The sequence below is a fragment of the Amphibalanus amphitrite genome, unplaced genomic scaffold (assembly GCF_019059575.1).
Source record: "Amphibalanus amphitrite isolate SeventyFive unplaced genomic scaffold, NRLGWU_Aamphi_draft 000144F_arrow, whole genome shotgun sequence".
Taxonomy (NCBI): Eukaryota; Metazoa; Arthropoda; class Thecostraca; order Balanomorpha; family Balanidae; genus Amphibalanus; species Amphibalanus amphitrite.
In genome coordinates this window covers 463,458-482,776 of record NW_024881639.1, presented here as the reverse complement: position 1 = coordinate 482,776, position 19,319 = coordinate 463,458, and the positions used below count along the sequence as shown (strand labels likewise).

The window sequence follows — 19,319 nt, the reverse complement described above, 5'->3', positions numbered from 1 at the left end:
ATATATGTAAATAACACCACGTAGCCAGGCATGCCACGTCACCGACCCAGCCCCATTAAAACCAGAATGTAGTCACCGACAATACTCGATAAACGGCGACTGCTCTCGTCGCCACCCAGTCGACTGTTAGTCCCAGTAACCTACTAACCGAGACGTGACGCACGCCGACGTGACGAGCCGTGACGCCGTGTGACGTGTGACGGGGACGTTGCAGCGGCGCCCGAGCTGCTGCGGGCTCTGGTGCGCCGGCCGCGGCAGGCCGGCGACGCCGACTCTCGAGTGTTCCAGGAGGCGCTGGCGCTACTCTTTGACTCTGTTGAGGTGGGCCAGGCGGCCTGGAGCACCCTCCGACACCACGAGGAGAAACTGTACAACGACCGTGAGTAGGGACGGCGACACTCTGACACCGGGACCGAGCTGACACAGACTCGGTGACCGAGGTCCCGGGAGACCTCCGACACACGCGTGACCTCACCTGACCGACCCCGCAACGACGTCACAGCCAACGACCTAGGTCTTACTCAATACTCACACCCGTCTGAGCAACCTTCTGAAACTGTCTTCCGGCACTCCTTTGTATTTTGACCAGCTTCCAACTTGTGGACCTTTCACATGTCTGACATTAACGTTTCACACTCTGACCAGCTTCGTTTCAGCCACAATATCGCAAGCATGATCCCAGCCGGTGATTATAGATCTAGTATTGCATGCTAACGCTTCCGCTTCTTCACCAGATTATTAAAGCGCTATCACCAGATCCAGACCAAGCGGCAGGTCCGGTGGCACCGGTGGCTGATTTATCAGATCCATGACGGGTCACTCGTGTAATACAGAGTCGTCCACAAAGCCGTGGCATTCTTAGCGCCCAATGCCAATTTCCGAGCCCCGCGGTGACGGCTACACGCTAGGGAGTTGTGAGTGGAGGTGACACGGCTCAGGTGGCGGGTCAAACAAGCACGCATGGCACGGTCATCCTCCTCCCGCTCATGCGTGCACACAGCATGCCTCGTATCTCAACATACGGCATCATAAGCTCATCACGTGAACGTTCGCTTGATTAGTGCTTATGTAACAAGTGCCGGTTATTTTCTGGAAGCGATAACCGGTTAGAACATATCGTGCCATTTACAAACTGCATTCGTCAGCATTTGTCGCAGCTGATTCGAATCTCATTAGGCCCTAAAGAAACGCTACTGAGGTGTTCATTTAGAGTGGGGGTCATATGACGACATAGATAAATCGTTCATATATGTAGATCCGTGTACGAATTCGTGTCCGCGGTTCGTCGACACGTCCGGCCGTTCACAGACCTGGCCGCCGACCCGAAATCGGCCATCGGCTCTGCTTACGCCTTCATGAGACCCAAGCGGCAGGCGCAGGATATCTCCAACACGTCCATGGTGCTGCAGTTCGCCTCGCAGAGATTCGTCAACAACTTCCTCAACGGGTAAGCCTTCGAGGTAGTGCGTTATTGAGCAGCCACGAGCATTTTCCTTTGATGTTTGCCTGCGATCGAAAGCGCTCAGACCGAATGACGTCGCAAAACTGCAATGGATAGAGAGTAGAGGAGTGCACTTGATATACTTTGTCCTTGGAAGACTGCCTCGTGTGAGTAAGCCTGATGCCTGACCCCGCTCGTCCTTCTCGCCGCAGTAACGCTCTGAAGGACCGCGAGTCGGGCAGCGTGGCGCCGCGCGACATCCACGAGCTGGTTCAGGTGCTGCCCAACATCGACGTCTCTGACGTGATGGAGATCCCGAGCGTGTTCGAGTGCGACGACCAGACGCTGCCCTGCGACCACACGTCCAAGTTCCGCACCGCCACCGGCTGGTGCAACAACCTCAACAACCCCGGCTTCGGCAAGGCGGTGCGCGCCCTCAACCGGCTGGTGCGCCCCCACTACGGCGACGGTGAGTGGAGGGAGAGGACGGGGAGAGGACGCGGGGTAGTCGAGTGACGTAACAATCTGTGCCAGATGGTGTGTTACCTTACCTAGAGTGGCATGTGCCAGCTGTGCATGTCAATGGCCAATTTAGGTATTAATCCGAGCGGTGGAAAATAATCGCAAAAAGGTGGAGCTTGTAGTCATCCATGCTTCGTCCGACCAACCCCATTTTTCAGGTGCATTGAACGCTCTAACCACTGGGACGGCGTTGCACTCGGACGGCTTGTCATTATGTAATAACCGCTGGCCGTGTTGGGCAGAACTGAGTGTACCGCAGCTGTCCGCCCTGCGACAATTGAGTTCGACAGTAGGTAGTGGATTGCCCCAGTCCCGAGACGCGCTCATCTGACGCAAACGGCCGCTGTTTCACGCCCCACGGCTTGGCGACACCACTCATGTCGTGCGGCCGCATTTCAGAGCGTTCACGGTACATTCCCATCAAACATCGCTCGGGCGTCTGCGTTTAAGGTCGGCTCGGTGCCCTCAGTTTCGCGCTCTGCCATCCCGCGGAGCTGGGTACCCTCAGTCCCACGTTGTGCCTACACTGGCCGTCCCGGCCCTATTTGCTAAACACGGCCCCCGGCTGCAGCTGTCACGGCTGCAGCCGTGTTACAACACGAGACGCCCGGGGATGGGTCGGCGCTCCGCGGCCCGTGAGTCGGCACGACTCTCCGCCGTGAAAGTGTGCCGCCGAGAGGAGCGTGAGCGGCTAACAAGGCCGGCCTCTCGCCGCGATCGGACCGGATCGATAGCGTCGACACCCTAATTAGACGCTAATTTATTGGAGCCAAAGGTGAAGTGCAGCACTAATCAGCATTCATGCAATAGACATCGGTTTCATGTTCTCATGCTTCCTATCGTAGCGATCGTGCCGACCTCTCCAGGTCTCGACTAGGTTATATAAATGTCTAAATTGAACTATTTACTGCATGTTCATGTTTTCAAGCTGGGAGTTCGACGGGCTGCAATGCCCCCATATGTCATGCTCAACTGATCATCTGACCACACAGTAACGGTCAACTGCAAGGGCAGGCGAGATAGCATCTCATCCACCAGATGCAGACCCAAGACAGTTTCGCGATATAACTAGTCTGGGCGAGCGACCTAGCGACTAATCGTTGCAATCGTTCCGATTCCGGTTTAGCGTTCCATACTTTGCGGAACTGTGGTTAGTGATCGCGGATGAATGATATCATCCTAATGGACTCGGGTGTTCCGTTCCGGGTACGAGCGGTCAGTCACCTATCGGTGACTCACCAGTCCGCGTCCCGCAAGGCCGGGACGTGATATTGACACCGCTCGGTGGTCAGCGGCGAGGGCGCGGCTCGCAATCGCCAGTGGTGAAGTCAGCTCTGTGACATGCCATGTATAGGCTCCGTCATCCGCTGTCACTATGTCGGTCAGTTCCGTCATCCATTCGCACCATGTTTTTCAGTTCTCATCAACCGCTGACGCAGTATCTGCCACTTCCCTTCACCCACTGACGCCGTGCCCCCAGGTCTAATGTCACCGCGCGACCGCTCCGTCGCCGGCAACCCCCTGCCCTCGCCGCGACTCATCTCGGTCAACATCCACAACGACGTCTCGGCGCCGCACGTGCGCTACAACCTGATGGTGATGCAGTGGGGACAGTTCATCGACCACGACATCACGTTCACGCCCGTCAACAAGGGCTTCGGAGACAGGTGAGAGACCGCGAGCCGCGCGGACCTGTTTGGCTGAACCGTTGACGTGCCACACCAGAACACGCAGAGAATGTGATAAGAGACTTCCGATGGCTTAGCGTGTGGTGAATTCGTGTTTGTAAAATGCACGGAAACCACAGCGTCATTGTTTGACCAAACACTGTCTGAGGTCCCCAATAAGGAGAGTTCACGGTGTCACTGGCGGTCCATTTCTACAGGCTATTGTTTACCAAACATCTGTTCCGACTTCCGCTGCGCCACGGAGGCATACATGTTTGTTTCCCGTTTCCGGTAGCGTCGCCTTTGTACACATCGGTCATTATTCCTGCGGCTGTGACGCCGTTTGTACCGGCGTATTTTCTTTGTGTTGAAATCTCCCTGTGCCGGTCGGCATTCAATGACATGATCTCTCTGTATCCGTCAGTATCCTGGACTGCCGGCGGTGTGACTCTGCGCTGACCATCCACCCCGAGTGTCTGCCGATCCCGGTGCCCGAGAACGACCCGTTCTTCCCGCGGAGGAACGTTACCAGCGGCCAGCTCTTCTGCCTGCCCTTCACCCGCTCCATGCCCGGACAGCTCACACTCGGTAAGTTACCGCAGACTTCAGGAGCTGGTTAATTCTTCATGTCAGTTGATTTCTGTTCTTTACTGCAATATTCTAGTTCGAATGTACGGTAAACGAGACACAGTCCACAACTCATTCAATCACTACAATATAGATAAAGTTATATCCGAGGGCCTAAAGACTACCGGAACGCTGGATCCCCGACTTTAGACGCTGTTGAACGCTGACGCTGTCCCTCCCTCTCTCAGGCTACCGTGAGCAGATGAACCAGGTGACAGCGTACGTGGACGCGTCTCACACGTACGGCTCGGACAAGTGCGAGCAGCGCCAGCTGCGCACGTTCATCGGCGGCCGGCTCAACGCCACGCGCCACCCCACGCGCGGCAAGGACCTCCTGCCCCAGGAGACCGCGCACGATAACGAGGAGTGCAAGTCCAGCTCGGGCGTCTGCTTCACCGGAGGTCAGCGTCGTGATTCGGGCAGAGCCGTGAAAACTCTGGGTGCTATTTCTCTATCAGCCCGGATTTGCTCAGAGTTCCTATAGTGCGGATGTGAATGATGTTCAGTGGATGGAATTTCACTAGCAGCCTTGCGTAACATTTACTTCATTCGTGCATGCATATTTTATTACGCACCTAGAAGACTAGTTAAATAACACACACCAGCCCAATCATTGCAAAGTTGCACCAGCACCCGCCTAACCGACCACCCCTCTCCGTGCGCAGGCGACACGCGCGCCTCTGAGCAGCCGGGCCTGGCAGTGATGCACACACTGCTGATGCGCGAGCACAACCGCATGGTCGACTACCTGAAGCGCATCAACCCGCACTGGAACGACGAGCAGCTGTTCCAGAACGGCCGGCGCATCCTGTCGGCTGTCAACCAGCACATCACCTACAACGAGTTCCTGCCGCGCGTCCTCGGCTGGAACGCCATCAACCTGTACGGTCTCAACCTCGACAGCGAGGGCTATTTCAACGGTAAGCGCTGGACAGGAGCGGTCGCTTGGCGGTGTGCAGCGACCTGTTATCGGCAGAGTATTGCCTTTATTCCTTGCCTTATTGTCTTAATTCGACATTACCTTGAATGTTCGTTATAAAACCAATAGAAAAGTCAATCGACTTGTTAGAAATGCAGTGGACTACTAACGTATGAAAACGAAAAATGACTTTCGCCTATATAAAATACAACGGACAGCGGAGCCGAGCGATGCTTCTCACGTCGTCTGACGCAGAGTATATAGGTCTGACGTTTCCCGACGCCCGCAGGCTACGACCCGTACTGTGACGCCTCCATTCTGAACGAGTTCGCGACGGCCGCCTTCCGCTTCGGCCACTCGCTGCTGAAGCCAAAGCTGGTCCGCATGGACAACGCATACCAGCACACCGGGCCTGATATCAAGGTATGTATGAGACCCCGTGAGGTCGTGAGGCTGAGACCACTGTGTATCGTTATATCCAAGGCTGTGCGACTACAGAGTCTGTATGAAACGAATGGAGACCATCCAAACCAGACCACAGAGAAAAAGCCCGCTATTGTAACGTAAACACAGGCATTATGTAATTGCCATTGTGCATTGTGACCTTAATATAATTTCTAACTTTGGTACAGATTGGCTCATCAGCTTTAGTGCGGCTAAAACCAAACAGGTAATTTTTAGTCACGTGACGTCTTCTCACCCACCATCGTTGTCATTCGATGACAGTTGCATACCTCTGTCAAGTAGTCACACTCACCTCGGTCTTACACTATCGACGGATCTGAGATTTCACAACCACATCAATATCATAATTAAAAAGGTAAATACTGCGCTAAGTCCCCTATATCCAATCGCTAAATATTTACCACGTGACATCCTAAACCAGATATACAGCACCTATATACTTCCAATATTTGACTACAGTGACATTGTATACGACGGACTAATAACGACCAAAGACAAACTACGACTAGAACGACTACACGCAAGGGCAGCACGTCTAGTGACGGGTGCGTTATTTAACACATCTCATAACAAGCTCCTTTTAGACCTAGGCTGGGACACCTTAGAAACACGACGAAAAAAACACCGACTGATATTTTACAACAAGCTGATAAATCATTTCGCTGACTTGCCGCAATACATAAGGGACATACTACCACAAACCAGACAAGACAACACGGGTCGTGCTCTTCGCAATGCCACCAATCTCACACTCCCAAACAACAGAACATCACTTTTTAAACAATCTTTTATTCCTAAGACGACCAGAGATTGGAACATTTTACCAGAATCCATCAGAACCGATCCCAGCCTCAAATCCTTCCAACGAGCGATAGAGACCAGACTTTGTGCAGGGACCGTCCCACCATATAATAATACTGGATCAAAGTTTGGAAACATTCAGCATGCAAGACTTAGGTTGAACGCAACTGTCCTAAAAGCTCATCTCTACCAAATCCAAAAATCTTCTTCTCCCTGCTGTGAGTGTGGGAGCCCAAAAGAGACTGTAGCACATTTCGTTCTAAATTGTCCCCGTTTCCAAGTGCTACGCTCTGAACTTTTCGGACAAGTTTCAATAATTATACCCATATTTAACAACTGTAACAGCGTATCTAAACTTAACTTATTGCTGTATGGTAGAGGCCTCAACAAAAACGATCAGATCAAAGTAGCGAAATTATTCCAAAATTATATTATCAAAACTAAAAGATTCCAGAACCAATAGCATCCAGCGGCGGACGGCGGGCCGGACGGTTCGTCGTGTCGCCTGGGGGTAGCAAGTTTAATTTCAACCAGCGAGCGGTGGGTGTGGCGCGGCTTGGCGGTGGTCAAACAGACTTGTTTTCATATTATGTTGTGTTTTTTATGTAATACTCATGTTTATTTTATACTGATTGATTAAGAGAGGTGCTTTAATTTAAGAATTTTTATTCTTTTGCACCAATCTTATAATATTTTTGTGTATGTTTTGCTCATTTGTAATGTTGAAAATAAATGTGTATGTATGTATGTGTATTGATCAATTTTGCGGTTGTGCTTGCATTATGCATAACACGTGCAACCGTCTTATCACACAGATCTGCGGGAGCCGCGTGCCTCAGCTCTCCTTCCACGTTGTACTTTGTGGTCGTCTGCTAACGCCCGCCCCCGCCCACACCGTTCGCAGCTGAAGGACACGTTCTTCAACCCGGACCCGCTGTACGAGCCGGGTATGATCGACCAGGTGATCCGCGGCCTGGCCACCACCTCCATGGAGACGCTCGACCAGTTCATCACCGAGGAGGTCACCAACCACCTGTTCGAGGACAAAAAGGTGCCCTTCTCCGGACTCGACCTGGTGGCGCTCAACCTGCAGCGAGGTGAGCCAAACGGATGGGTGGCGAGCCTCGAGCAGACGATTCCACGGCCCTGACGCGGTAAAGTGTACGGACCGGTCTTCATCTCAGTGTACTGGAAGAAAACTATTCAGTTGTTCTGCTGATTGCGAATCCATAAACGTTGTCAATTACGATACTGGTAAACATTTATCTCAAAGTAGAATGGTTCGCAAGGTTGTGTTTTCCACACCACAGCCGTACCAAAACACGTCCCGATGTCTGAGCTGGGAGTGTAATTGCCAATGTGCATTGTCTGACATCTGACATGCGACCCCTCTGCGCAGGACGCGACCACGGCCTGGCGCCGTACAACCAGTACCGCTCACTGTGTAACCTGACGTACGCGCGCGACTTCAACGACCTGACGCGGGAGATCTCCCCACCGATCCTGGAGCGCCTGCGCAGGACCTACTCCAGCGTCAACGACATTGGTGAGTCCGCTGACCGGTAGAGATAACTGCACCTCCAGGCCAGAGCGTCATTAGTTTTTGTTGCAGTTTGTTGAAGTCGCATACCAAGCACTGTAAGTTGCGAAACGGAAAAAATTGCTCGTCATTCGACGCAAACGACCATCTGTACGCACAAGCGTTCAGGTTTGAATCGTGAGCTTTTCTGTTCATTGATGGGTCTTGTACCATGCCACTGTTATTTAACCTCGCTGCGTTCTTCAGACGTAGCCGAGCGCGTATATCTTCAATTTCACTGAATAGAAGTAAAGGCCTCGTTACGTGTCGTTCGAGCTGTGTCCGACCCGACCTGACGCCGACTACCTCCGCCGCAGACCTGTTCACCGGCGGCCTGGCCGAGACGCCGCTGCACGGAGGACTCGTCGGACCCACCTTCGGCTGCATCATCGGCATCCAGTTCCGCGCGCTCAAACGCTGCGACAGGTTCTGGTGAGTGAACCATGCCGTTCAGCGCCCTCTGCGACATATTCTTATAACACAGCTGACATTCTTTTAAATGGATGATATCCACTGAAATGTCTGGAGCTCTCACCCAACAACAATCAACCCAGAGACCTTCTATCGGAATTGTTTTTGTCGACATTTCGCAGCCGACAGTACCCGATGGACGATAATTACACGACCTATCCCGTCACCTGCTGTCTTGACCGATGACCTGCTCCTCCCGACAGGTACGAGAATGACGACCCGCTGGTGCGCTTCACCGAGGCCCAGCTGGCCGAGATCCGGAAGTCGACCCTCTCCAAGATGGTGTGCGACAACTGCGACCAGGTGGACGTGGTGCAGCGGTCGCTGTTTGACCTGCCCGACCCCTTCCTGTGAGTGCCACCGCGCCGCCTCTGACAGACAATCTAGGGTGTGCGTTTTGAGCTACGGTAGCTCGACCTCAGAGGCAGTGCTACTTCACCCATTTGCCGCTAGATGGAGTTAGTAGTGAACGCCTGGAAGAAGGCTGTTCCGGAAAGCACACACCAGCGCTTTGCAGTTAGCAGCTTGAACCAACCGATCGCACGCAGATGATGAGTTCGTTACATCCACCATGGTTAGGAAGCAACAGCTTGAAAGGGCTTGCAAAACTTATCCGAAACTTACAACAAATACAGCCAATAAAAAAACTTGACAAATATCCATAAGTAGCGAGTTGCCTGCGATTCCGGGAGCCCCGACTTGCGTGTGACCGTCGCCATGCTACAGGAACCCGCGTGTCAAATGTGACAGCATGAAGAGCCTGGACCTGGACCTGTGGAAGGAGCGGGTGAGCTGCTCTGTGGGCAGCCTCACCATCGACATCGGCTCGGCGGAGCGCGTCTCGCCCTGCGTCATGTGCACCTGCACCAAGGAGGGCGTAAGTACCGGCACCGCCGCGCCCCCACTGCAGTCTGCACTGCAATGTGCTGTCAACAGCGATCAGCTTTGATGCAATGTCTCAGTAGATTCTGCTATTGGGTGACCATTGGTAGTTTTGTTATACGTCTGTTATTGGGTGACCATTTTTCAATACTGAACAGTGGGCTAACCAGTGTGTTCGCCGTTTCATCCTCAGCCGGTGTGTCAGTCGCTCAAGATCGACAACTGCTTCCACCTGGCGAACAGCTACTCGCCCGAGGACATCCTCAACGACCACGTGTGTAAGGTGCAGTGCGCGTTCGCGTTCCGCGCGCTGCCGGAGGTGGACAGCCACCGGAACCAGCTCGGTTTCCAGTGAGGACAGCCCGCCGGCCAGTCAGCTGGAACCAGGCGGTGCTCCGCGCCGCGCCCAGAGCCGCGTCCCCGCGGCCCGCACCACAGAGAGCCGCGCGCGGCCGCCGGAGCGGCGCCAGCCGAGACAGAACTGAGTGGGCGCCAGGCGCGCCGCACTGGGCCCGGCAGCTCCGAGCCATACACGACTCTGGGCGTCCGGGCCGCCGCGACTTAGGTAGTGACTAGTGATCATGGCACGGTGTGGACCATTCCGCTCGTCTCCCGGCCGAGCGGTGTACATTAATCATTACATATGTGTGGGAGGGCGTGCACGAGAGCGTTGTGTGCGTGATGATTAAGTTAACTTGCAGTAGAGGACGGAAGTAAGAGGAGCGTGTTATCCCTCCAGCGAGTGCGGAGAGTGGAAGTGAGCGTCATTGTGTAATAGCGCTATTGCGTTATTGGTGCGGCGAGCACACGGGAACCGACGGCGTTATGAGATGCGCTGCTAAAAGCGCAGACGGTATGCGTCATGTGACTATTCTATGATAGATAAGCGGTGTACTGTTGACGATGTATGCAATATATATTTTCTGTCTATCGATGAAAGCCCGACATTTCTGTTGAAGACAACGATCACTGAAATTGAACAATAGAGTTCAGCAAACCACAACAACATAATCGTTCACGTTTACAAGAAATAACCAAACACGCTGATAATAATCTAATAAATAACTAAAATGATTAAAATAACGTGACATCATAGAGTCAAGGAAACAGTGATCAACTAACTAAAAAATATATGGTTCTATACCGTAGCGCTTATGAAATCTATATCCAATGTGTACGCATGAAATGTGGAATTTCGATCTATAAGAATCTCGGAATTTCGCAATATAAAAGGGAACCGGTAAAACAATGTGGATATCCTAATAATGGAATGGTTCTGAATACCTAGCTCGCTATTTAAGGTGATGTACAACAATCATTGTCGGGCAGAAGAGCTGGGCAGCTAATACTCATCGGTGAACTCCCAGTCAGACGCGAGTAAATCTGCCTCTGCCAGCTGGTCCCACTCCCAGACCTCAAAGTTGCAGCTGGGTGAATGCGCCGTGTGGTACAGCTGGTCAGAGTCTGTGCCCGGGGTGGGGGCCGTGTGCGCCTCGGTGCCATTGTCGGCGGTGTCGGCGGGGCGGGGACTGGCGGCGGCGCCGGCCGGCCCACCCACCTCGAGCAGCTCCCAGTCGCCGACGCCGCAGTCGGGGAACGCGTCGGCCGAGTCCGGACCCCTCTGGGACCCGCGGTCCGCCCGGAGCCGGTCCCGGTCCCGGTAGGGTGTTCCGGTCGGCTGTGGGCGACTCCGAGTGCCGCTGCACGGTCCCGGCGGCAGCTGGGAGTCTGCCACCCCGCAGTCCGGGAACGGGTCCGACCCGGCGTCCCACAGCCATTCGTCCTCGAAACCCTCGAGCGGCATGGACTCTGTCGACTGATCATCTTCGGGCCCGTCGCCTTGGATCGACAGGGGCTCCGTGGACACCTCTGCCAGTATCTCGCTGTCCCCCATGCCGCAGTCTGGGAAGGCGTCGTCACCGGTCGGCGCGGGATCGTCCGGCGATAGTCTGGGCTCCCGCCCGTCACGGCAGTGCTGAGATAGTGCCACTGAGGTGGGCACAGCAGCCAGCTCCCCGTCCTCCACTCCGCAGTCCGGAAACAGGTCCGGCTGGCTAGGCTCGACCGCCGCCAGCGCGGATGTGAACTCATCGTCGGACAGTTCGCCGGTCCGTCCGAGCTCGGGGTCCGCTCCCCCGTCTGTGCCTCTCCGCTGGGCAGACGGCACCGGGCTGAGCTCGGTGGCCGGCTCAGCCAGCGCGGCGGCGGACAGCATCTCAGCGTCACTGGCACCACACTCGGGGAACTGGCCGCCGCCGCCATCGGGCTCCCAGTCGTCGGCCAGCTCCCGCCAGGCGAGCAGCTCGGGCGGCAGCGGCAGGCTGTCCGAGCGGAACGCGCGACACGCCGGGTCGTGGCACTTCTGGTAGAAGCAGGCGTCGCGCAGGCTCACCACGATGATGATGTTGTTGCTGCGGTGCCAGCGGCCGATGTTGCGGCAGAAGCGGAACCCGACGATGTCGTAGACGAGCAGCTCGGAGGTGTCGAAGTAGTTCCAGCAGCGGATGCCGCCAGGAGAGACGAGCTCGCGCACGAACGCGTCTACATCAGGGTACGGTGAGGCGGTCAGAGCTCCCCTCGGCACGTGGAGTCTCTTCATACCGGACATGGCGGTGCAGACCGAGGCGCCTTCTCGCGGTGGCGGAGCGCCGTACTGCAGAGGCTCGGCGACGCTCTCAATGTACGATACCAGAGACGCCAGGAAAAATGCTTCTTCAGCGGAGCCATGACAATTTTTCCGATCGGTTCTGCTTTCTGGAGCGAACGAGTTATGAGCGGATTTGACAAGCGGTCGCCGCTTTCCAAATTTTGAAGATTTATATGTCCGGAAGTTTCGGTTCTTCGTATACACAGCCTCGTCGCAAAACATGCTGCTCCCATCCTTGGAGTTCACCATGAGCGCTTTCAGTTCATCTTTGCCGAATCTCTGAAGTCCCAATCGCTGAAGGTCACTTGTTTCACCACGATTCACGAAGGCTCTGATAGCATCACAGATATCTCTGACTACATTACCCACCGCAACATTGTCACAAAACACTAGACCCTTGCAGCAAAATATCAAATGTCTGCTAAATTTCGTCTCCGACGAAGCGCACATGTCAATGATATCACATCTTGAACATTTCACCGCAAACAGGCATCCTACGGCACTTGTTACCACTTCAATGAGCGTTTCCACCATTGCGTCGCCGTCTCTGTCCGGGTTCAGAGTCTTGTCATACTCCAGATCAAAGTACAGTTTACAGGGCGCTCCCTGGCGAATCACCTCATACGAACAGCGCTCGTCGGGGCTCTTCTGTTCGTCGCAGTGCCAAAACACGCTGGGGTGGCAGACGAGGTAGCTGCGCCTTCCGCCGCCGTCGGGCACCTTCTCCTCACAGCCGAACACCATGAGCCCGAGTCCGGGGCTGGCGGCGGCGGCCTGCAGCGCCGCCGCCTGCTGCCGGAACACCTGCCAGGCGGCGGGCGGGCCGAGCAGCGAGGGCCGCGGCGGCCGGCACAGGGTGCGCGCCGGGCGCCCCGGCTGGGCGGGCGCCGGCGCCGCGGCCGACCGGCGACCGTAGAAGGCCGCAGCTGGGATCGGACCAGCCATCACTCAGCGCAGGTGCGGACTCAGCATCTCCTGCAACATGGAAACACATGTGATGTATGGGGATGGAGCAGCAGGATTCGAAGCATGACATGTCAAAAGTACATGTTTGGTATAAGCAATCATACCATGGAACCAAGGTTAGATAAGTGATTTGACAAATTGATGTCATTAGAAAACTAGTGCCATTCATTCATTCATTCGTTTATTGACCTTGGGTATCGGGGGGGGGGGGGGGGGAGAGACACAAACGCAAACATGGCACATTAAAACGATGCAAGCAAGACAGGATAAAATACATTAAAAAAACAACCCTCAGTCCATCAATGATCTCTAGCGATTCGGCGCGGCGCGGGCTAACCGCCCGTGGGACCTCGGAAGTCGGAACCATCTCGACTCCGGGCCTAGATATTTGTAAGCAACATATAACGCGCTATCGGCAATCGATGAGTACAGACGAAACGTTCGGCAAACGGCGGACACTACATGAAGGCTCTAAGGACGTCGTAACAGAGTTTCGGGGCATTAACATTCGTGTACATTGATAGAACGTCGGGGAGGGAATCGGCCTCGTTAAAGCTTGAGACGTTGCGTGTCAGCCTACATTGTCGTATGACATGATCCTCATCCTGTACGAACGGACCACACGAACATAGGCGTAGGTCTCTCGGCGTGTGAGACCATCTCCCCGTCTCGACCCGGAGGCGGTGTGAGCCCAGCCTGAGGCGAGAGAACGCCAGCCGGTGTGGTTCGAATGTGTGCGAGTGTGAAGACGTTTTTGTTTGGTAGATAATTTGCGCATCTAGTGAGGGATTTATCGATTTGTACGCGACTGCTCTGGAGTTTGTCGCACCCCTGATGCGCGCCTTCACCTCGGATAGAGCGGCCACGGGTGAGCTCAGGTGCGGGGAGCCCAGAAGCTTCTCAATATACTGGCCCATGGGGCAGGCATGCACGCGCGCGAGCTCGATGGCCTTCTGCACAGGGCTACCCTCAAAGTGTGTGCTGGCTTGGAGCTTCAACAGAAAGTTTCGCTGCATCTGGCCTACCCTAGCAGAGAGAGGTGGGATGCCGGTCTCGACATAAATCAGATCAGACGGGGTCTGATACCGTACCCCGACCAGATCCTTCAGCGTGTGCTGGTACATCTGATCCACCGGCTTAAGGGAGCCCGTCATCCACGTCTCGCAGCTGTACAGAATGCTGGCGTTAAGAGCGCTGTCCCACACGGCCTTCTTTACGGTGAACGGGGCCTCATTGTTCTTCCGGAGAAAACTGCGGAACTTCCTAACCTGACACTGCTTTAGCTCCATCTGCTCGCTGACCTGTTTGTGAATCGAGGCGTTCGAAATCGGAGAACCGAGGTACACATATGATCTGGTATGCTGGATGGCAATGTTGTGAACCACGAGTGGCTCTGTGTCTCTAGTGTGTACCGTCATGAATTTGGACTTATCTGGATGTAGCTGCATGTTCAGCTCGTTACAAGTGCTGATGAGAATGTCTAATTTACGTAGCATGTTGCAGCGGGAGGTCGCAAAAATTACAGTGTCATCCATCAGTAGCAGAGAGTGGAGGTTTCCTAAGAATCCATCGGGACCCAGCTCTTTCAATTTTCTGATCGTATCGTTAATATAGAACGTGAACAGGGAGCAGCTAGTCAGACCACCCTGTCTAACACCCGTAGTGGCTCGGAAACTATCATCCCCTATCATGTTTATGGTCTGGTTAAGAGTCTGTGTGATTGCTCGAAGATATCTGAGACCGCAACCGGCCGCTGCAAGTTTATCGACCAGCAACTGTCTGTTCACCTTATCGTAAGCGGTGCGGTAGTCTACGAACACAATATACAAGGTTTGTTTGGATTTTCTTGCGATGTCGATCAAAAGGCGAAGGGTCAGAAGCTGCTCTTGGCAGCCTCTTCCCGCCTGCGCCCCCGCCTGCTCTACATCCGGTTTAAACCATAAGTTAAAACGCTCTGAGAGAATGCCGTCGTACACTTTATACATGGCGTCAAGAATTGATATGCCTCTGTAATTGGCTGGGTTGCGAGAGTCTCCCTTTTTGAAGATATTACACAGCTTGGCCAGGTGCCACTGAGCCGGGTAGGAGCCACTGAAGATCACGTTGAAGAGGCAAACCAACAGGGGTACCCAGGCAGGGGGGACGAACTTCAGGATGCCCGGAGGGATCCCGTCCGGACCCGGAGCTTTATCTGTGCGCAGTCTACTGATGCTCCGACAGACTTCGGTCTCAGTGATCTGGTCATCCAGGACGGGACAGTAAGTTCCCTCATCGGGGCAGACCAGTTCGTCACTCTCCGTGAAATCGCTGTTCAGAAGCGCCCTGTAGTGTACAACAAAATCACGCTCTGAGGGGGTGGCCGACGGCTGAGAAGATCTATAAACGAGTCCTCCTTTCCAGTTAATGGCGTTCCATAACCCCTGGTGGTCCTTCTGATCCAAAAGCCTGAGCCATCGCTCGTGGGCGTTGTGTGGGCCCCGAGGTTGGGTTTGTGAGCGGGGGGACTGTCTGGCTGATCTGCACGCGCTGTACAGCGCGTCTGAGATTGCGGCACACATGTCTGCCGGACAATCCTCCAACGTGGTCATGAGAGCGGTGGGGTCGGGCAAGATCCCCGAGAATGTGGCTACATTAACGCTGTGAAATCGAATTGGTTTGCGACCCTCGTGAGTACTCCTCGCGACTGCCTCGTCCCGGTCGTCGTTCAGTCTCTGGGCCCTCTGCAGCACTGCTGAAGTCAGGTGGGTAGGGAGGCTCAGTTGCAGAATGATTGGCGCATGGTCTGAGGGCAAGTTTGCATCTCTCAGGATTTTAAACCCCTTGATAGAGTTCACTAGTGTGTCTGAGATGAGTGCCCAATCGAGCTGAGAGACCCAGTTACCGCCTCGCCTGAATGTGAGGCCGCCATCACACACAACATGTGGACACACAAGGTGATTCACTGGGACGATATTACAACTCTTACAGAGGTTGACCAGTTGCCTGCCGTTGCTGTTAACAAGCAAATCAGGGTTTGTCGTATGGGAGTATCGATGCAGGGCAGCATGAGGGGACAGATCACCAAGCCGAGCATTTAAGTCACCAAGAATCAGCACATCATGTTCGCCTTCTAAACACACTTCTTGGATGTGGCTCAGTGCAGCTGGATCAAAGAACAGTGAATCGGATGGAGCAATGTAGCATGCACCAAATGTAATGTTGAAAGGGTGGACCTGGAACCACACCTGGTCCTTCAGCACATGCCTAATCTGAACTCTCGGCCAGAGGTAATTCTTAAAAAGCACCAGCACGCCACCCCTAGCACTTTCATCCTTGACTACACTGCTGCGCACTGATACAAAACCAGGTGCCTCTACTTTGTACTCTGTTTTGAGCTCGCTGAGAATCACAATATCACATGGGCTGAAAGCGCTGAACACAGAATTGAGTTCGAGTTTGGACACATTACCATTTATGTTCCAGGCAAAGAAAGACAGACTGTGACTCACCCCACTGTCTCAGAAAAAGGTTGGGCGAAACTCATCAACCACCACGTTGTCCACCAGCACTTGACGCTTTGCTGGGTCATAGGTCACTTGGCGACCCTGGTTCTCGGGCTTATCTTTCTCTTCTCTAGTGACTTTCTTTAGCCTCTGGAATTCCCTGGACACCATGGGGTGCATGTCCTTCTTCATGTAGATCTTGTTGAAGGAGGGGCCTGCCTCTTTCAGGTTACTACTCTTCCTCAGAATCCTTGTGCGACACTCAGGATTGTTCAGTTGGACCTTGATGATCCTTGGGTGTCTTGCTTCACCCGAGCCAGCTGGGGCAGGCTCTTTCCCTAACCGAGACAAGTCTTTGATGACTGACCTGTCTTCATCGACTAAGCGGAGCAGAGCCGAGCACTTTTCCAGATCCGAGGCAAGAGTGTCACCGTTCACTACCATCTCACCTTCTGGGACCCCAGTTATGATCAAGTTTGAGGCTCTTTTCTGGGCTTCAAGGCTTTCTAGGTATTTCTGATGTTCGGCTAGAGCCATGGTGACCTTCTTGAGGTCTTCTTGTTCAGAGCATCGACGGTCCAGAGTCGAGAGTTCCTCCTTGATGAGAACCCGAACTTCCTCTGTGGACACCTTTTCCTCGATCTTATTTTCTGCTGCTGTTAATCTAGCCTCTATTTTCTTGCAGTACTCTGCACAACGTTCTTCTATCTGCTTTTCTGTTTTTATGCAGTCCCTGGCCTTTCTCTGACAGGCAGCGCAGAACCAACATGTTCCAGGTACAGCAGAGATGATCTCATATTGCTCATCTGACAGGTTGACACAATCGGTGCAAAAATAGAGATCACAGTAATCACAAACCAGGAGCTTGCTGTCATCCTTTGTGAATTTCACCTTGCACCCCTCACACGTCCACGCTGCGTCATCCTCGCCGCGGTTATCGGAGGCCTGCGATTTTGAGCCTCGCCTTGGTCTTCCTCCGCCGCCTCGGGGTCTGCCTCTCCCCGACATTATCAAATATCAAATCAAATATCAATACCAGCTTATCTACTTAAATTCGCTTTGAACTCTAATTAAAAGCGGGGGTTCGCTATCCGCCACGCCGCGCCGCGCCACGCGTGATTTGTGATTATCCACATGTTTGATTATCCACATGATTATCCACATGCCACATGTTTGAGTGAAAATTAGGTACATAATTAATAGTTAGTAATTACTATCATTATATTTCACAACTGACATAATTACCACATCACCCAAGTGTATCAGGGTCAGGCATCAGCAAACTTGAAGCATTATGGTACCTATACCTACAGCTTAAAACATAACATAGAACATAATATAGGTTTCATAAAATTCATGATTGCTTCTAAATAGTTTTGCCAATAAAATATGCTTTTTCTTCAAATGCATGTGAACGCTCATTGTGAGGTATAGCATAACTGTAATAAAAAGTGGAAATTATGAAAAAACAAATACCATCCATACATTTTTAGTTCACTATAGGATTAAAAGTTTCTCAAAGGGATTAAATCAATGGATTCAGGCAATTTATGAATTTGCCAGTTTCACTGACTGATAAAGGAAAAGGGGGAATTTCAAACACATGCAAACCTCCACAACCATTGACATGATGCAATATGGGCAAAATTGCTTGAACCAGCCTATGCAATGTCATTTGTGAATCTTGCTTTAAAGTGCTCTGTAATAGATGAGCAAGCAGTTTATCTTCTTTAAGCTCTCAAGGAAATCAAGGACATGATCATAGAACAGGTATGATTAATGTCATGTCAGCAAAGACCTATGGCACCACACATGGGACGACGGTGAAAACAGGGCGCCTGGGGCGATTTGATCAAGGTTCGTTAAATTTACACGTGATGTTTGGGATATAGAAGGCCCATGAAGCGGGAAAGTTCCAAATGTCACGTGACTAATATGCCCTCCGGCGCCCTGTTTTCACCGGCGTCCCACACATGCACTTCACTTCCACAGATCTTATGCCTTCATAAGCCTAAAAACCTGATAGCATAAGGAAAGACAAGATACCTAACATACAATCCATCTTTTCATTCTGCTTTTGGAAAGCTGAATTTCAGGTAAAAGTGCCTGAACGATCATTGTTGCACTTCTTAACGCAGCAATCCCTACCATGCAAGTGGGGCTACCGTTGGGCTACCGACACACTCCACAGGAAAAGAAATAAAATGAAAGCAAGATTAAAATGGGGTCACTTGACAATTCATGAGGAACAATGTGTCAAAATCATTAATCCATTAATTCTGGCGGGCACTGACCATTGGCAAAATGAAGACCCTATATACCGGCAAAATTGAAATGCATTGAAATCCGTAATAACCTTAGGTAATAACTAAGATCCTAGATAACTAACAACGAACACCGCAAACGTTTTTTTCATTTGTTTCTTGATTTTTTTTTCTCATATTTCAAGTGCGGCAGGAATGAAGCAATTGCGCCACAAGTATTACATTTGGCGGCAATTCCAAGGACCTTGGATGAAGAAGTTGTGATAATCCTAGTGGTATGACTTTTTTTAACAGCCTTTTTCCCATGATGTTAGCTAACTTGGGAATTAAGTTTTTAATTTTTCAATAGAATATTTTTTTGATGTTTTTCAAGGTCAAAAATACATCAAAACAAACATAATGGCTTTGTTACTACAAATCTCAAATTTCTACCACTACGGAACCGATTATAATGAAACTATTTACCAGTAACCAGTAACCACAAATGCAAATTGAAATGTTGTGCCCAAGGGTTGTGCCACTGCCGACGAATGTTGTTGGGGTCGGATAAAGCTAAAATTGAAATATAAATAGCATTGGGTCTTGG

At 52.4% G+C, this 19,319-nt stretch overlaps 2 protein-coding genes across 8 annotated transcripts in view; one reads left to right on the top strand and one right to left on the bottom strand.

Annotated features, from left to right (window-relative positions):
- LOC122382646 overlaps window positions 1-10,313 on the top strand; it is a 63,317-nt gene extending 53,004 nt beyond the window's left edge. Inside the window, exons 17-30 of one of the 2 annotated variants that reach the window (XM_043368254.1) lie at window positions 215-379; window positions 1,309-1,447; window positions 1,654-1,910; window positions 3,444-3,630; window positions 4,055-4,218; window positions 4,446-4,658; window positions 4,923-5,177; window positions 5,466-5,599; window positions 7,347-7,539; window positions 7,842-7,988; window positions 8,339-8,453; window positions 8,696-8,842; window positions 9,219-9,369; window positions 9,568-10,313. In XM_043368254.1, the coding sequence (XP_043224189.1) occupies window positions 215-379; window positions 1,309-1,447; window positions 1,654-1,910; window positions 3,444-3,630; window positions 4,055-4,218; window positions 4,446-4,658; window positions 4,923-5,177; window positions 5,466-5,599; window positions 7,347-7,539; window positions 7,842-7,988; window positions 8,339-8,453; window positions 8,696-8,842; window positions 9,219-9,369; window positions 9,568-9,729 (2,429 nt within the window). In that variant the 3' untranslated portion in view covers window positions 9,730-10,313. The remainder of the gene's footprint in view (window positions 1-214; window positions 380-1,308; window positions 1,448-1,653; window positions 1,911-3,443; window positions 3,631-4,054; window positions 4,219-4,445; window positions 4,659-4,922; window positions 5,178-5,465; window positions 5,600-7,346; window positions 7,540-7,841; window positions 7,989-8,338; window positions 8,454-8,695; window positions 8,843-9,218; window positions 9,370-9,567) is intronic. The other variant, XM_043368255.1, reaches the window with a different exon arrangement.
- Window positions 10,270-18,980, bottom strand: LOC122382647 (DNA-directed primase/polymerase protein-like). Of its 6 annotated transcripts, none has more exons than XM_043368256.1 (2): window positions 18,764-18,980; window positions 10,270-12,996 (listed from the first exon to the last, which is right to left on the bottom strand). In XM_043368256.1, the coding sequence occupies exon 2, from the start codon at window positions 12,964-12,966 to the stop codon at window positions 10,717-10,719; it is 2,250 nt and encodes a 749-aa protein (XP_043224191.1). In that variant the 5' UTR covers window positions 12,967-12,996; window positions 18,764-18,980; the 3' UTR covers window positions 10,270-10,716. The 6 variants fall into 6 exon arrangements, with proteins under 6 accessions (XP_043224191.1, XP_043224193.1, XP_043224194.1 ...); XM_043368258.1 differs by having other exon boundaries at window positions 18,859-18,897; XM_043368259.1 differs by having other exon boundaries at window positions 18,866-18,889.
- Between the last annotated feature and the right edge of the window lie 339 nt (window positions 18,981-19,319).